Source organism: Opisthocomus hoazin, chromosome 2 (genome assembly GCF_030867145.1).
Source record: "Opisthocomus hoazin isolate bOpiHoa1 chromosome 2, bOpiHoa1.hap1, whole genome shotgun sequence".
Taxonomy (NCBI): Eukaryota; Metazoa; Chordata; class Aves; order Opisthocomiformes; family Opisthocomidae; genus Opisthocomus; species Opisthocomus hoazin.
Window position 1 is genome coordinate 5239737 of NC_134415.1, and position 17946 is coordinate 5257682.

General features: G+C 40.0%; 1 protein-coding gene across 3 annotated transcripts in view; it reads left to right on the forward strand.

The window, feature by feature from the left end:
• Positions 1-14072, forward strand: part of TTC13 (tetratricopeptide repeat domain 13) — a 42320-nt gene extending 28248 nt beyond the window's left edge. Inside the window, exons 16-24 of one of the 3 annotated variants that reach the window (XM_075412057.1) lie at positions 1552-1635; positions 3062-3146; positions 5484-5593; positions 6913-7048; positions 7750-7829; positions 8987-9065; positions 10708-10787; positions 13507-13654; positions 14013-14072. In XM_075412057.1, the coding sequence (XP_075268172.1) occupies positions 1552-1635; positions 3062-3146; positions 5484-5593; positions 6913-7048; positions 7750-7829; positions 8987-9065; positions 10708-10787; positions 13507-13630 (778 nt within the window). In that variant the 3' untranslated portion in view covers positions 13631-13654; positions 14013-14072. The remainder of the gene's footprint in view (positions 1-1551; positions 1636-3061; positions 3147-5483; positions 5594-6912; positions 7049-7749; positions 7830-8986; positions 9066-10707; positions 10788-13506; positions 13655-14012) is intronic. The other 2 variants (XM_075412061.1, XM_075412058.1) reach the window with 2 other exon arrangements.
• Positions 14073-17946: the final 3874 nt, after the last annotated feature.

A 17946-nucleotide genomic window follows, 5' to 3' on the forward strand; every position in this document is an offset into this window, starting at 1 on the left:
TGCACTTCGCAATGTTGGATAGGCTTCCAGATCTGAACATTCTCAAGATGCAAATATATCGGCTGTCACTACTTCTTCATGGGTCTGTAGACAGGGACAACTTTGGCTTGTCTCTTTGCTGGCTTAAATGATCAAAGCTACCAAGTTTCATTTCAAGTAGAGAAAATGTTCTTGAAAGCTGAAGTTGTTTTCATAGGCGAAACAAGGATTTGGGATCACCTAAACATTAATGATATACTCAATATTCTTATGAAAAAATGAAGACACTCTCTGGAACACTGCTACTTTGGAATTCTTGGTGGTAGTGTTTATTAAACAAGGAGAAAGAGTGGGAATAAACACAGATCACTTCTGGCCACCTACCAGAAGTCTTTGCTTGGTACTGCCGTTTCTAGAGGGCGTTACAGAATGATAGGTCTGGTTTGGATGTATTTTCCAAGATGCCACTGCAGGAAAACCCAGTTCCTTATACTGACACGCTTCTGCCTGTTGTACAGATATTTTTGTAATACAGATGGAAAATGATGGGACGTACAACAAGGGCAAATTATGTAGACAAATTTGTCTTCATCCTTCCGCTTTCCCCTACCTCCCTTTCCTGTGTGCAGATATGTATATGAGTTCTAATTCTGTTCGATTTTTAAAGACTGATTCTGCCATTATTCTGAAACTAGGCCTACTAAAGTGTGAGACTGTCAAGTGAGACATTAGACTTAAGCTGCCAAAAGTCACTTAGAGTGGGGGAAAAAAAGCTAGGTGTACACACCTTCCTGTGATTGACAGTGGTTTTGCTTCCTCAGAGAGCGATAACGTTTGCTTTATAAAATCTTGTTTTGTAGACTGGGAGAAGAGGAAGGACTCCTACAAGTGCAATAATGGTATGTAATTTTTCCTCTCAGAGTGGTTATAATCCTGCAGGTTTCTAGCAAGTTTTTAATGTATACTTTTTTTCCTTGGTAGTCCAAGGGAAAAAAACAACACCTTTTTGATGTTTTTTGTTTAACAGTTGCTTTGACTCCTAGTGGTTACAAGTAGTAAAATTACTTCAATATAGAGGGACGTAGGTGAATAAATAAAAATGTATGTGGACTGTCAGAGCAGAGCAGCATATATATTGGCACATATGTAAACTGGAGAGTGTTGGTTCTCAAAGTAAATCAATATGCAGATTGAGAATTCTCTCCTAGTTCTGCAATACCTACAAGTGTCTAAGATTATATCCTTGTACAAATTGATAATTATCATATAGGCAAGATTTGCTGGACATGGGCACACTGAAAATGGGGAAATATGCATGAAATGTAGTTTATCAGAGAACACCACCCCTAATGATACATGAGCTTTTGGAAGTTCACTGTGGAATCTATATTCAAAATAGGGGATGGGCTGTTGACCACTTCAGACAAACCTCTAGTTCTTCCCTTTAATTTACAAAGCATCTGTGGATAAACTTATGGCAACTATTAATGAGTGATATTTGCGTCTTAGCCCTGGAATGTTGGGTTGAAAAACAAGACTCTAAAAAAACTTTTTTTTTTTTTTTCTTTGCAGGGGACAGGTCATTAACATGAGGTACCTGGAATATTTTGAGAAAATTCTTCATTTTATCAAAGATAGGATCCTTGTTTATCATGGGTAAATTACTGATGGCTTTTCTTTTCCCCCTGCTTCACTCCCCTTGTAGTGCTGATTTGAAATTTACATAACATTCATTTTGGAAAGTCTGAGGGATATTTTCTTCATTTTAGTAAGTTCTGGTTTTCTTAGTGTGTGCAATTGTCTTATGGAAATGCAAAATCCTACTCATTGCCATGTAAAGAAACTTAAACTAATGGGAAAAAACGTTATGAATTACAGCATACCTAGAAACTAGTAACAATGTTGAATTTGTACCTGCAGGTTTGACATGAGTGGGTCTCAATTGTTTCTAAAAATGATTTATTAAAGATGTTGGGTTTCCTCCTGGTAGAGTATGGTTTCTCTGAATATTGAGATGAATTTATTAAATAGTTGGAGTGAGGATAAAAGAGAAAATATGGAAGATATTTTTAATTGAAACTGGCATTTGACAAGTAGTTCTTAAAGAGTAGAGAATTTTACTACCTGTTACATAGATGGGTTGGTAGACTGTCGTGGAACAGAAGACAGTTGTAGAATCTTGAATGAAAGAATGTGAATAAAGGTAATCTGAAAATTGATGTTGGTATCTATTTCAAACTTTGACCAGTTTTTTGAGTAATATGGTTTCCCCACCTGTGGCTTATTTGTGGCAACAGGGTTCTGATAACGGTAAAAATGAAGAAATTTTTTAGCTTCAAACCCTCTAATTTTTCTTTGGCCTGGTAACTTCTCTTAAATATCAAGTTCCATTTTTCAGTCTTGTTATGCTACTGAAATTTCAAAAAACAAAAGTGCAGAAAGTCCTTATCACGGTTGAAAACATTTAAGTTTTAGAAAATTTCTGATAGTTGCTGAAGATACCTAAGTTCTGTAGTAACTGGGAAGTCTGTCCTCTATTGCGAGTTTGTTCAGAGTGAGCCAGCAGCATTTGACCTCAAACCAGAGCAATTTGTACTGCGATTTTTTGAAATAATTCTGGTCTTAAAATGTAGGTGTACAGTAATTAATAAATATTAGAGCACTAGTTCAGTAGGTGTGCCTGCATCTATAGTATTCACATACCTTTTGAGGCTACACAGATTCATACATTTTAAGAGTATTTCTAACATGATCTTCTGCCTTTCCTCATCTACACCCCCCTAGCCACACGCACTTGTGCGAACGCTGTTTAATGCTTTAGAGTGGCCAGCAGCAAATGAGTAAGATACACCTGAAGTTTGAAGTTGAGGTTTGAAGCTGAAACAAATAAGCTGAGCTGATGTAAGAGGAAATTACTTTTTGAAGAATAGGAATGCATGTGGCTGAGTGTGAACAAACTAATTTTCGGAAAATAACTTTCAGTAACTTATTCTGCTATGGCTAATTAGGTTAAAGCTAGATGGATTTCCAGAAATGTTACATGTGTTCTGCCATCATAATTCCATATTTAATTTTTTTCCAGTGCTAATAATCCGAAAGGACTATTAGAGGTTCGAGAAGCTTTGGAAAAGGTGCATAAAGTAGAAGATCTTCTTCCCATAATGAAGGTAAATTAAAGAAAAACTTCAAAATATGATAAAAATAATACAGCATATTCTGGGAGATATCCGGTTCCTCAGAATAGAACCATTGTGAATGAGCTTAAAAAGAATATCTGGAAACACTAACTTGGGTTATTTCAGATCTACATATGTAGGGTATGGCCTTCCCTTTGATATACACAGACATAATGTATATTTGAAAGGCTTGGCAGTAACTGTGAATTGGTAAAGAAATGACAGGAAAACAAAATGTTGACTGTAATTCTTTGAAGCCAGCCTTACCAGCTGGGAGGGTTTGTGGTCAGATCCACCATAATGGGCTCGCAGTGTGCCTGTACAGTATGAAGGAAAAAATGGAAGATGTGTATCTGAACGATCGGGGACACGGAAGCTCTTTTTACCTTAGGGTCATTGGTGCAGGTCGGTACATGGTGAGGCTGCCAGGGGGCAGCAGGGGAATAGTTACTGTTAGTGACTGGTAGCTGAGCTGAAATGAAATTTTAAGTCGTTGTGCTTTGGAAGACTGTCAGAAAAGGAGTGGGGAGACCTGCAGGTTTTCTTCTTGCTGGTGGTGGTCTTCGCAGAAAGGCTTTGTATATGTGACATGCAAAATGATTTATACTCTTATCTCAAGTAATAAGGCTTGGGCTGGGCTTAAGTAAAAGGTCTTCTCCCTCTCCTCGCACTCCCCCAAGTTAAGCTAGGATGAGCAGTGTGTAAGTATTTGGGTTTGGGGAAACGCTCTTAAAAAGAAATACTTTGTAAAGGATCAGACAGGATTTTATTTGGAATGGAATCAAATTTGGGAAGAAACAGTCAGTCTAAACAAGGAAGCAATGAGTTAGTCTCTGTCGAGTGTGTCCACATTGCTGCTTCGTATCCAGGCAAAGGGCAGGTTGCCATAGGACAGAGCCCTCAGAAGATAACACTGCTGCCACTGCTGATAGACTGGTCTGGATTTGTTCACCGTAGTAGTGCTCACTCACTTGTGCACTACAGACACCTTTACAGAAGCTGCACGGCTCAAGCACTAAATTTTTCTATGGGTTTTTTTTAATATGTGTTGCTAATATAAGTGTCTTCAAAGAACATAATCATCATTTTGGATGTCCTTTTTATATTACTGTCTTGTTTTGGGCCTTGAAAGATGAAGCCAAGTGGATAGTAACAACCCAGAGAAAAACTTGTGATGAAGAGGTAGTAGATGTTGGGGTGGACAGACAATTACATATTTCCTGCTGACACAGATGTGCAAACGGGGCCCTGTTGAGCACGTGATAGGCTGCTGTTCAATTGTAGGCCAGGAAAACTGCTATTAATGGAGTTAAAAGTATCAGTTACTCCAAGAAGGTGATGAAAATACAGAAGCATAGTGGACTATATGTGACTTATTTAAAAATAAATATCTCAACTGGTAGCAAATATTCTTCCTGGTTTTCATAACCTGTACATTTAGCTCTGATTTGAAATCCCCTGTGTCCCGTTCCAAATTGTATCCAAGTGGAACGCTGTTTCTCATTAGAGGCTTTTGGATTTGTTTCTTTAAAATAAATGCAGATTCTCTTTAAACAAAACATCCTGGATCACAAGTTCTGTTTTAAATTAAATAGTTGCCCGAGTAATTCATTCAACGCTATTGCATAGCAGTCATTATTAGTGCCTGTATAAAATGAATGCCTGCTACTGTTGATGTAGTTCGGTTCTTTGGGGAGCTGGGGAGTGTTATGTGTCAAAAGCTGGGCTTTTGGCTTTACTTCCATACAGTTTTGCCCGGTTTATACAGCTTTTTGGCCTACAGTGTTGCACTTGGATAATGTAGCTTTGTAGAATTATTAAACTTTGTGATATTTTTCCTTCTGATGAGGACAAACGTTCATTGAAACTGGATCACAGTTAAGAAATTGTTGCTGTGAGCTGTATTCTGAAATCCATACTTAGACTAATGCAGCTGCTACTTAGTGTAAACATAAAACAGGCTCTCAAATTCCTGCCTTTGCATTTACGTTGTTACACCAAAAGGTTACTATCAGCATGCGGCTTGGGGAGAAATCTGTACAACTCAGTGCTTTTTCCAGTTGCTTTCAATAAACAGTTCTGCTTTGTATTCACTATACAATTATAAAGTTGAATGTCAGTGTGCCTCGTTCAATATTTATGATTTCCATTCAGTAGAAGATAAAGGATAAATGAAATAACGTAGTTGAGACGGTAACTCTTTGTCCTGTTCCCTCAGTTGGGCCATCTTCATTTCTGCTCCATGTATTTTAGGCGTTTCAAAACAATAGCTAGGCAGTCTGTCTCTGTTCACTCTAACATTACCTTTTTTTCTTTTTCTTTCGAAAGCAGTTTAACAGTAAAACAAGAGATGGGTTTACTGTGAACACAAAGGTCCCCAGCCTCAAGGATCAAGGGAAAGAATATGATGGATTCACAATTACAATAACAGGAGATAAGTATGTTTGTCGTTTTCCGGGGTTCGGGTCCATTAAGTAATGATGAAGTATTAGCAATTAATTTTCTCAAATGCGATTTCTACTTGCATAAAGTGGGTTTTGTTTTTCACTGGTGGCGTTTTTTTTAAATAACTAAAAAAATTGTTCATCTGAGGACTTCTGATTCTTGCTGTGCTCCCTAACAAAGAGGGAATATGGATAACATTGCTGGAATAGGCCCAGTTCAGATGATTCTTTAACGTATAGCACAAACATGAAGTGAGGCACTGTTATTCACCTTAGACTATAAAATGCCTAAAGGGGAAAAAAATCTCAGTCTTTATCCATGTCAAAATACATTTGTTATTGTAAGACCTTGTCTGTTACGGTGACTGAGAAGTCCTGAATGGAATGGTAATTTTTATGATGTAAGAATGGAAGAGATTCTCTTCTGTTTGTACTTTTGGCCTTTTTTATGTTTGTTTTTGAGATGTTTGCAGATCTTCTATCTGCATGTGCCAATTTAGATAGTACTTGAATGTTTGAGGATACAATCAGAGACTTTGGGCCACTCTTTGGGTGAGACAGATGTGGCACTTCAGGACATGGTTTAGCAGGCATAGTGGTGATGGATTGACGGTTGGCCTTGGTGGTCTTGGAGGTCTTTTCCAACCCTAATGATTCTATGATTCTCCCTTTATGGATACTGGCTACTTGTCTTGTTGAAGAATGAGCATTAATCTGAAGCTCAGAAGCTGTCCTCCTACTAGCTAAAAACTTAGGCTATGGCATTTAAAATTCTATGCATTGGAATTTTTCCTAAAACTTGTGTACTTTCAGTGAGTGGCATGGAAGCTAAATTGCTCTTCTAAAATGTTAACATATCTCTTGGGTTTTAATTTTACATTCTAAATCATATGACTATATACAGTGAAATGGCATTAAATGTATGGCCTCACTCTTTAAAAATCTCCAGCCCATGAAGATATTTTAAAATTTCATATTTCTTATTTTTTACCTACACTTTAAGTGAAACACTAAAGCTTGTCAGGTATTCTTCATTGGAAGTACTGCATCTGTGATTAGACAGAAGTCTTTATATATTCTTTCAGACAAACTTACAATGTGACAAAATGTTTTTAATTCAGTGATTTTTTTTTTTTTTTAACTAAAAGGAGGGCGATGCACATAATCTACTGCTTAAGGAAAAATGATGGGAAAAAGGTTATGATGTGTTATTTAGCTGTAGTAGATTTGTAACTTACCCTGGATACTAGATTATGCATGAAGTTCTGTTCAGAAAATTTCTTACCTCCTTTTGTGTTTCATCTGCTTGATAGAGTGGGGAACATACTATTTTCGGTAGAAACTCAGACAACAGAAGAGAGAACGCAGCTGTATCACGCAGAAATAGATGCACTGTATAAGGATCTAACAGCGAAAGGAAAAATTCTAGTTCTGTCTGCAGAGCTGGGGGTAAGGCTGTTTTAATGGAAATTATTAATGCCTTCATAAAATTCAGTTGTGTTTTTATACCTTCTGTTTTACCGTCACTGTTCTCATAATTTTTGATAGAGATCTTAAGCAATAAAATCAACTGCTTGCTTAAAGCCATTTATGACAAATACCATAACAAGTTGCCATAATTCTATCTATTACTTTAAAACTTGCTATGCTTTGCTGCAGTAATAGAGAGAGTCCAGACAAGATATCAATATCACAGTGTGTTTCCTCCCCCCCTTACTATCTTTATTTTTCTCATGGGTCTGTGTTTACTGTTTTGTCATCCTTACAAACACTGCTTAGGATTTGGCTCACGGTGGCTGCATATAAGACGAGAAATAACACAAGTTCATAAGAATCACTAGAATTGTGTTTGTGTTGATTTGTGTTGCAGTGATCATCTGACTACGTTTCAGCTTGTGCTTTCCACTTTTCATCCTTTAACACGGTGTAGATGAACTGTTTCACCTAAGTTTTAAAGATACAATAAAATAACTCTTAAACATCTGTTAATCAGATTTCAACTTGTCAGCTTGACACTTTTCATGTTAGAAATGGCTCTTTAAAAAAAAAAGTAATCACAGTACTGTAGGACTTTCCAATATGTATTCCTTTATATGGTGTTACCTGGCTATGTAATTACCTTTAATTCCTTTTTTTTTTCTCTTGCTTAGGAGGTAGATGCTGTTTGCAACTTGATCCTGTCATTAGTTTATTACTTCTATAATTTAATGCCTCTTTCAAGAGGATCTAGGTTAGTGATTGTCTTTATCATGTCTCTTATCTTGGATGCATGCTGTAAAATGTCCAGGTGTTACAGTATCTTAATGTATTTTTTTAATAGAAAAAAGAAAAACCCAACTAAAATCTCTGGGTTGAGCTGTGTGTCCTGTACAGTCTCTCATTTTGTGTTGCCATTATGATAGGTACTGACTTAGTACTGTTTTAACTAGTTTGTAATTGCTGATGGTAACTATTCATAACTGCGTGTATATTTCAGATGATTAGTGGTCTGTGTTTATGAACTTCAGCTCACAGATTGAGAAGTGTCATTTTTAAATTGTAGGGCTTGGGTTCCTAATCCCTCTGATGTAACCACTGTAATTTCACTCAAGAAGCTTTCCCAAAACATGTATTTAAGATGAAATGCACTTTGAGATAACTTATTTTAATAAAATACACTAAAATATTGTTTTAGTAACTTAATGCAACTGTTAGGGTCACCAAATGAAACCCTAGAATGAAGTCCCACATGTTGCAGATCTCTTAAGCAGAAATTCTAGTTGAATTCAAACCTGGCTACATGTAAGACTTGTGAATCTCCATTCCACAGAACACTTAAGATCTTTAAGCTTATTATTAAACACAGTTCAGTAGAAAATAAAATCTTAAAAATCCGAAGACTTCATTTTTTAAAAGCTTCATTTAAAGGCTCAGACTTTGCCTTTATCTTGCAGAATGTAAAACTTAACAGAAATTCTCTCTGAGTTTCACAAGTTAAAAAAAGTTAGGTAGCTGAACAGCTTTACAGTGCCTCTAGCTCTGTTGCAGTAGAATTCAAAAACTCTTCGGGGCTGCAGCTGAGCTTCTTGGGAACAGGAGTCTGCTTTGTTTTCAGCTCTGTGGAGTTGTAAGAACTCGTAAGTCTGAAATTATAATGCTGACTACTGTAGAAACAGTGCTCTTCAGTAGTTACAGTCTGCAGGATCGTAACTTCGTTCCAGTGGTTTGGGAGAGTAACAGTGATTTTGTGTTTTTTCATGCTTGTTTTTACTTCTAAAATAAAATAACTAGCACAGTAATTTTTACTAGCCTTCTGTGAAACAGTACTATATTCTATTTGTTTTGTAGTCTAAAATAGCGTTATGGAAAGACTTTTACTGTACTTGTTTTCGATTTTGTTTGTTTTAGTGTGATAGCTTATTCAGTGATCATGGGAGCACTAATGGCAAGTGGAAAAGAAGTATCAGGAAAAATCCCTAAAGGAAAGGCAAGTATCAGAATACACTGGTTCAGCCTTAGTGGAGAAAGCAATATTTGTAAACGTGAGGAAGGAGATGTAAGAATGAACAGAAGTGGCACACTTGTTTGCTGGAGCTGGGTTAGCTGTGTACTGTGGTGTCTTGCAGCCTGAGAGAGTTTTGAAAAGTTCAATGCTGTTCTGACAGCGGGTGAGATTTAGAGATGGTACCTGCAATAATTCTGCTTAGTCAAATTGTAGCAGTTTGTGCCCCCAGTAATTATGTATTTGTAACTGAAGCACTTCAAGTGTGCTGAGCTGCTCTTGCCAGCTTTCTTTGGGAAGGGTGCTGAGAATGCTTGGGCAGAATTAGTGACTCTTCTGGCACACAGCAGAAAGTTTCTGTGTTCTGAAGGTATTCCAGAGCATTTAGGGCTTGGTAAGTAGAAATGTATGTGCAACTTCTCTTGATTTCTACTTCCTCCCTGTATTCAGTTTAATTTAAAATCAGGCCTAGTTTTTAAGTGACTACATTCAAATATTATACCACCTTGCTCAATAAAGGGGTTTCCCTTTCTTTGTGCAGCTGTGGGTCTGTTAGCTGTGTTACCTTTTCAGCATGAAAGGAGTGAGAGCTACCCGTAGTAGCTTTTAAGAGCAAACTACACTTGCTTAGTAGCAAGAAAGCTTCCTTTTCATTACGCCACTGAGCTGGTGTCCTCACCGTTCTGTGGGAGTTCAAGCTAAGGTAAAAGACTTGTGTAGGTTTTCTTATGCCTCTCCTTGGGACACAGTAGGGTAGTGCATTTTGCTGACTGATTTTACACGGGCAAGCAGTTTCAGGATTACTAGAAAGCAGGATTTCTGACTTATGGGAAGCTTTGGGGACATTTTTACATTTGAAGGTTTTTCCTGAAACAGAGTGCCCGAATGGGAACAAAACCATATTTTCAGAAAAGTCTTCACCAACTGGAAGAAATTGTCTTCCACAGTTGTACGAAACTGGGATTTTTTCCTTTTTTTGCCAGAGTCCTGAGGAACGGTATTCCCCTGGTGATGAGGGACAAAGTAGTCTGGGCACAGAGCAGTTAGTAAGCTTACTCCTGTCTTACCAAGACTGTAGACAGCATGCTTTCAGAGCCCATCCTTGAATTCAGCCTAAGTTCACTGAACCACAAACATGTCAGCTTCAGTGTTTCAGTACCAGTGAGCCAACGTTTTTGACTGAAGGTTGTTTTGCCGAAAACTTATTTTCAGCTGTAGATACGAAGTTGCACAGAGTTCTTGGCTCTATGTAGTGAAACTTGTCTGAAACCCCACTGGGGAAAGAAGAAATACAGAATGCCTGGACAGTCCAGTATAAATCTACCAATCACGTGATACAGTATTTTACAGACTACAGTATGTAGAAATGAGAGATAGCCCCATTTTAATTGCACATTGTAATAAAGGGCTGAAGACAAGCAGTATTTTCTGGCACTGACTCGTTAGTATGAACGTCTTGTTAGATAAAAAAATAACTGGATTTTGTCACAAAAGGAAGAGTATGTTTTTAAAGTGGAATTTGTAAATTTGTATGTTAAGAATATTTGAAGATTAACTTTCTGAACTTAGACAACTTAAAACTTCTCGAATTTCTTAAGGTTTTTTTTTAATTTTGTTGCATTTTCAGCTGGTTGATTTTGAAGCAATGACAGCACCAGGGTCTGAAGCTTTTAGCAAGGTAGCAAGGAGCTGGATGAATCTAAAAAGGTAAATCTTTTTGTTAGATGGGAGGTGGGGATATAAATTATGAAAGACTTTATGTGTAAAATTTAAACCTATACTAAAATATGTTACTTAGAAATGATGAGTTTAGTAAATGATTCAGTGTATTTTTTTAACACTGTTTAGGAATTGATAAGACAAGATTTTAATTTATGAAGACAGTAGTTTATTTTTGGTCTAACAGAGTAGCTAGTAGTCTAGACATTCAGTTAGGTGAGTGTTATCCTCTGAGAAAATTATTTGGGTTAATATTTTCTTCATTTTGTCCAGGGGTCAAATTTGCCTTATTATTTTATCATTAACAAGTCTAGCAAGTGAGTGAAAAAAGCAGGGGAAAATTAACTTTTTTTTTTCCCATTCTTACAGATCTCTTCAAATTATATGCCAAAAGTCATTTGCTTATCCTTTAGTGGTATTTTAATTTGGAGAATAAGTATTTTCAAAGTAGATGGATGTTTTCAATATAGAATTATGTTACTTAGTATAACTGCGACTTCAGTATAATGCTTTAAAATTTTCATTTTCCTATGGCTTGATTTTTGAATACTGAACACGTGAATTCCTTGTCACTGTTATGAATCTGGTGCATTTGATTTGTCCCTTAGTGGTTATTCCCCATACAAAATCCACAAATCAGCCCAGAGACAAAACTAGTTTTAGTATCCTTCAAGTCAGGGTCGAGACACTTAAAAGGTGCTGGGAGAAGTGGCCGATGTCCTTACAAGACTGTCTGTAACCTCTGAAGGGTTGGGCACATCAGGGGATGTGCTTGGTGGCTGCATCTTCAGGAAGGCCAGATGGATGCGCCAGGGAGGCTGTGGGCTGGTGGTAGCCTCACCTGGGCCCCTGGGCGAGTCATGAAGGGAGTCCTCTAGGAACGCATTTCAGGGTATGCGAAGGAGAACGTGACTGGGGACAGGCAACATGGGTTTACCAAATGTTATGTGACCCAATATGGTTGCTTTCTGTGATAAAACGACTGGATTTGGGGATGAGAAGAGAGTAACTGATGTTGTTTATTTTTACTTCAGCAAGGACTCCCACAGTGCTCTCATCCCAAGATAGCACACTGTGGTCTGGACGAACAGACAGCTAGATGGGTAAAAAGCTGTTTGGATAACCAGATTTAGGGGGTATTCAGCACCTTGACCACACCTAGCATACTGCATCCAGGGTGGGGGCAGCTGCAGTAAAGACTCTGTTGAACTGGAGCAAATTGAGCAGAGAGCCACCGAGGTGGTCGGGGACTGGAGCACCTGCCTTAACGGGAGCGAGCGGGGCTCGTTCAGCCTGGAGAAGAGAAGGCTTTGACCTAACGGGAGCTTTGCAATACCTGTGAGCATTGAGGAAATGGAGCCGGGCAGTGCTTGGTGGGAGGCCAAAAGGCAGCACATGTGAGTTGAAACAGGGTTCAGACTGAGCGTGATCTTTTCACCCTGAAGACAGTCAAGCAGGCTGCCCGGAGAGGCTGTGCGGTCTCCGTCCCTGGAGGTTTTCAAGACTGGGCAGGACAAAGCTCTGACACCCTGGTGTGACTCCACAGCTGACTTTGCTGTGAGCAGGATGTTAGATCACAGACCTCCTGAGGTCTGGTCCGGCCTGAGTTATTCTGAGGGCCTGAGGAACTCTGCAGCTGCTGTTCGTGCCGAATATCTCGTACTGATCAGTGTTGTTTAACTTCATTATCAGTGGTCCTCAGGCTGGTGAATTTCTCTAGACTATAAAATCCTTCCTAAATGAAGAAGGCTATTAAGAAGACTCAAGGACATCTTTGTTAGGCTCAGGCTAAAAATCTACATGTAAATGCAGTTAAATTCAGCATTTATTAAGGAGTGGCATTTTTAAACTACAGTGTAGCAAGTTGCGGTTTTTATTAAGCAGACTGCACAAATATTGTGACTCGGTTGTCTTGGAAATGTAAAATATTTATTGTTCCCACAGTTTTTTACTGTAAATCTCCCAATTTGTATACTCAACTTTCTTAATCCTCTGTTTGTGTTTTGGTTTTTTGTTTGGTGGTTTTTTTTGGTTTTTTTTTAAGGACATATCTTTACCAAAGGAGAACTTCTCTCTTGGGAGCAAAGTCAGCTTAAGCCATTTCAACCCTGCCTATGTGTTTCTGACCCTCTCAGCTGTACTGTTGAAATCTGTGGTAATCCATAGCAAACCACGTCAGGGAACTGATTTGTGTTTAAAATAACCTTTCCAAAACCAAATCCATTTTTAATCGAGACCTTTTCGCAGCATAGTCCCACCGATAGTATTGCTGGCTCAAGTGAGAGAGGTATAATGGGCGAGGAATGAGCCAGAGTGGAGAAAATGCTAAAGTTGGCTTTGCTTGATGCTGAGAAAAATACTTGTAGAACCACAGCCCAAAGGACTTGAAGTAATAATATGAAGGTAATTAACCTGAGAGGCTAATTTGTCTGTGGTAGAAGAACAATACTGCATAAGGTAAGTAAGGCTTGAAGACTTAAAGCAATAAAATTTTGCATTAACTTCTGCCACTTGCAAAGGGTCTTCACGTAGCCGTTATCTTCATTCGGTACAGTGAGTGAGGAGCTGGTTGTGGGCAACAGATTCATCAGGTCCAAAATTTGTTGGAGAAGGGATGAAGAGAAGTATAAGCTAATGTGTTAACTTCCAGGTAAATCATAAACCTCTGCAAAAGGTAAATAATTTTCTTTTTTTTCTCTCTTTTCAGTATTTCACCTTCTTACAAGAGCTTACCCTCGGTATCAGAGTCTTTTCCAACCCTGAGAACGATGATTGAAGTACTAAATACAGACTCATCTCATTGTCTAAAAAAAACTATAGTTGTTGTATAATTTATACAAATAAAAGTCCAAGAGGTACTGCTTCATAAATTATTTTGAAGGGGAAATTATGGGCAAAATGGTTTGGGTTTTTTTTCTTTTTTTTTAATAGAGTAAGTTTACTTGACTAGTTATCGTGAGAATATAAGGAATCTTTCAGTGACCAATAATATTAAAAAGAATAAAAGTATATCAGCTGATTTCTTGTATTGAGACATACTCTAACAAGAAATACAGTTGTTAAGGGTCAAACCAAAGAGCAGTAAGTAACTTCCATCACAGTTATGATCTGAACATACTGCAGGTAAAAATGTATTGGGGGGGGGGGAAGAGACGAGTAATCTGCGTTGGAAATGCCACTGTGCTGCTTCCCATGTGTTGTTTTTTTTCAAAGCCTTTGCCTGGACAAGGTCCTGTGCAGCCTGCTGTAGGTGACCCTGCTTCAGCAGGAGGGTTGGACTAGATGACCCACAGAGGGCCCTTCCAACCCCGAACACTCTGTGATTCTGTGATTCTGTCTCCTGTGTGGAAAACTTCACGAGCTGTAGATGTGTGAGTAAGTGGTAAATACCCAGGCACTTCATGGAATGCAATCCAGGGAAGGAACAGATGTCAGCTTAAAAGAATGGGTTTCAGGAAAACATCCTCTGGAAACAAAACCAAACAAATGACATGTTTGGAGTTAGGCTCCTGGCGAGTAAATGCCAGAAGCACGGCAGCTGTACCTCAGCCTCCCTTTCCAAGTAGGAAGGGAGAGTGGCCGCGTTCTGCCAAGGCAGGCGTCCTGTACGGCAGGGCGAATGGAGCTCAAACAACGTGGACAGTACCATGAACCAACAGTGGCTGTAACAGTGATGATATTGTTTCTGGTGAGTCCAACTGAATTATACTCATTTTAGCTTGAGCTCTGTGACTTCAGAGCTCTTCATCAGGCTAAGTGATTTCAGAAACAGCAAGCAATGGTGAGGCAAATCTCTGGTTTCCTCAGTGGCTTTAACCAACTTTTTTTAATTCCGGACTGAATATTCAGCATTTCAAAAAGGGTATGAAACTGTTCTGTTTTAGATACAGCTTTCAACTTATTTAATATTGATGGTCTAAACTGTGATTGTGTTGCTGTCATCTTCTACACAAATAGTCTATTCTTCCCTTTGCTTGCTTCCAGTTTTCTAGAGGTTAGGGCTTTGCTGGGCAATTGCAAATATCTGTCCTAGCCATGTAATATGTAATATGTCATATGCAAAAGTTCCTTACCAAGGGACAGGGGAGAGCATCCTGCACGTGTACCAAGAGCAGCGGTGTGGTTGCTTTTCTCTGGCTACAGCACAGGGCAATCTCAGTCCCCTCTTTAATGAAGAAAGAAGTGCAGCAAAGCATCAAGAATGTTGATATAGGTGACCCACTTTAATAATGGGACTGAAAACAGGGTGGATTTATTGAATGGAGGGGCTTTTCTTGATTAGTCCACACAAGTATTTATCAGATTAAGTGGACTCTGTGCGTGTGTGTGTGTTTAGGGTGGAAGTGCCACAAGGTAAGTTAGAAGCTGCTGTGAGTACTGACATCCATTAAAAGTCCTGTTGATTTAAGGTTAGATTTTGCTGTTTGTTACCTTAATCACTGGCAGAATAGGACAGCTATGGGTAGCTAGAGACCTGAGTGTTTACGTGTATGAAGGATCTCCACAGAGAGAGAAAATTAATCCCTGAAGGTGGATGCATACGATGTCTACGTTAGCAGGCAGCGCATCCCACCCAGTACAAGCTGCTCACTTCCCACACTATACGTGTTTCGGAGGCTTTACTTTTGTCTGCTCACTGCATTTGGAGTGCATGTTAGCAAGGCAGCTTCCAGTCTGGAAGTCTTTTGGATCATAGAAACAGAGTCACAGAATCATTGAGGTTGGAGGAGACCTTCAAGATCATTGAGTCCAACCATTAACCTAGCACTGCCAAGTCTACCACCCTAAGCACCGCATCTATACGTCTTTTAAATATCTCCAGGGATGGGGACTCCACCACTGCCCTGGGCAGCCTGGTCCAGTGCCTGACCACTCTTTCAATAAAGACATTTTTCCTAATATCCAATCTGAACCTCCCCTGATGCAACTTCAGGCCATTGTCTCTTGTCCTGTCACTGGTTACTGGGGAGAAGACACCAACTCCCCCCTCGCTACACCCTCCTTTCAGGTAGTTGTAGAGAGCGATAAGGTCCCCCCTCAGCCTCCTCTTCTCCAGACTGAACAGCCCCAGCTCCCTCAGCCGCTCCTCAGCAGACTTGTTCTCCAGACCCCTCCCCAGCCTCGCTGCCCTTCTCTGGGCACGCTCCAGCCCCTCAATGTCCTTCTTGTGGTGAGGGGCCCAGAACTGAACACAGCACTCGAGGTGCAGCCTCACCAGTGCCGGGTACAGGGGCACGATCCCCTCCCTGCTGCTGCTGGCCACACCATTCCTGACCCAAGCCAGGATGCCGTTGGCCTTCTTGGCCACCTGGGCACACTGCTGGCTCATGGTCAGCCGGCTGTCAACCAGCACCCCCAGGTCCTTCTCCGCCGGGCAGCTCTCCAGCCACTCCTCCCCAAGCCTGCAGCATTGCATGGGGTTGGTGTGACCCAAGGGCAGGACCTGGCACTTGGCCTTGCTGAACCTCATACAGTTGGCCTCAGCCAATCGATCCAGCCTGTCCAGATCCCTCTGCAGAGCCTTCCTACCCTCCAGCAGATCAACCCTCCCACCCAGCTTGGTGTCATCTGCAAACTCGCAGAGGGAGAACTCGATCTCCTTGTCCAGATCATTGATAAAGATATTAAACAGAACTGGCACCAAAACTGATCCCTGGGGAACACCACTCATGACCAGCTGCCAACTAGATTTAACTCCGCTGACCACCACTCTGGGCTTGGCCATCCAGCCAGTTCTTTACCCAGTGAAGTGTACACCCGTCCAATCCATGAGCAGCCAGTTTCTCCAGGAGAATGCTGTGGGAGACAGTGTCCTAACTGATGGAGCAACACGTATTCTGAAACCTCTCTGCACTGTGAGCCACAATGTGGTAAGTGGAGAAAACGAGGAGACTCGCTTCAAAACCGTGCTCCTGATCCAGGTTAAACCAGCAGTGTGCATATACCCGTAGGAACGTTTTTCATGAACTCTTCTATTCTGAGGTTGTGTGTTGAAAATTCAAGGGTAGGGAAAGAATGTGCTTCCCTTCCACTAAACACCTTTTGCCATCTGTTGCTGAAACAAATGTTGCTGTCTGTGTAGTAACTCTTCCTCCCCAAGAACGATTCCTGTTACGGAATTAACTTCTTTCCACGCTGACTTATGGTACTGTTACCAGACTTTGTAAGCACAGCAGAAGTAATGTTGTATGAAGGCAGGGGATGGAATAGGAAGCAGCATTTTTGTTAGATGTTTTTCATCCTGATTTTAGTATGTCTGAGAGTAGGTCTAGAATCTATTTCAAAATTTGCATGGACTGTACTAGAGCTACACTGATAATATGGTTAGATTTGATTAAAAAAGTGCCCCGACTCCCAGCCAAAGGATGAATGATCTAATGTGCAATATCTCGAACTGTAGAAATCAACATTTGTGCTGCAAATATTAGAAAGCAAATAGTATGCCCGTGTCCGAGCCCATTTTTCTCTTCTTGTTTGCAGGGGGAATTACTAAGTAAGTTCAGGTACATATATCTGATCGGGGGATGCATAACAGAGGAGTGCCCAAAATGCAAGGAAGTCTAGAAAACTCAGGAAACACCTGTTTGGAACCCATGTTAGTAGCTACTAGTGAGCACTGATGCACTTTGTAAAGTTGCTAAGCATTTGCAAGGGTAGGTACAATTTTGAGTAAGCAAGTAAAACTCATCGGGGGGGAGGGGGAAATAGAAGCAGAATTTTATATGCAGACCTAAGGTTCATTAACCAAACCGTAACAAAGGCAAATTTGACCGCTTGTCTGGCTGGTACGAATGAACATGCATTTCTCTCTGCGTCAGAATTTACGCAGAGGATGAAAGTAGGTATTTCTTTCCCAGTAAGGATAGAGGAGGCTTGTGAGTTTTCACTGGAAGAACTGGGTTGCTGGCCGATTGCGACAGAAGGATTTCCCCACCATTCGTTGGCTTGCGCGTCTTCCCCTCCCCCACTGCACATAAGCACTATTTGCTTCTCTGGTGTTTTCGAGGTGTAGAAGTCTCAGAAAGCTCTATGAGATTTCATTATGGAGGAAAGGAATTGTTGTTTTCTGCCTGCCTGACGGAGAAGCAGGTACAGCAGCCAGGATGAGATGCCCGACTTTATGCCTTGGTTGTATTCTAATAGTATG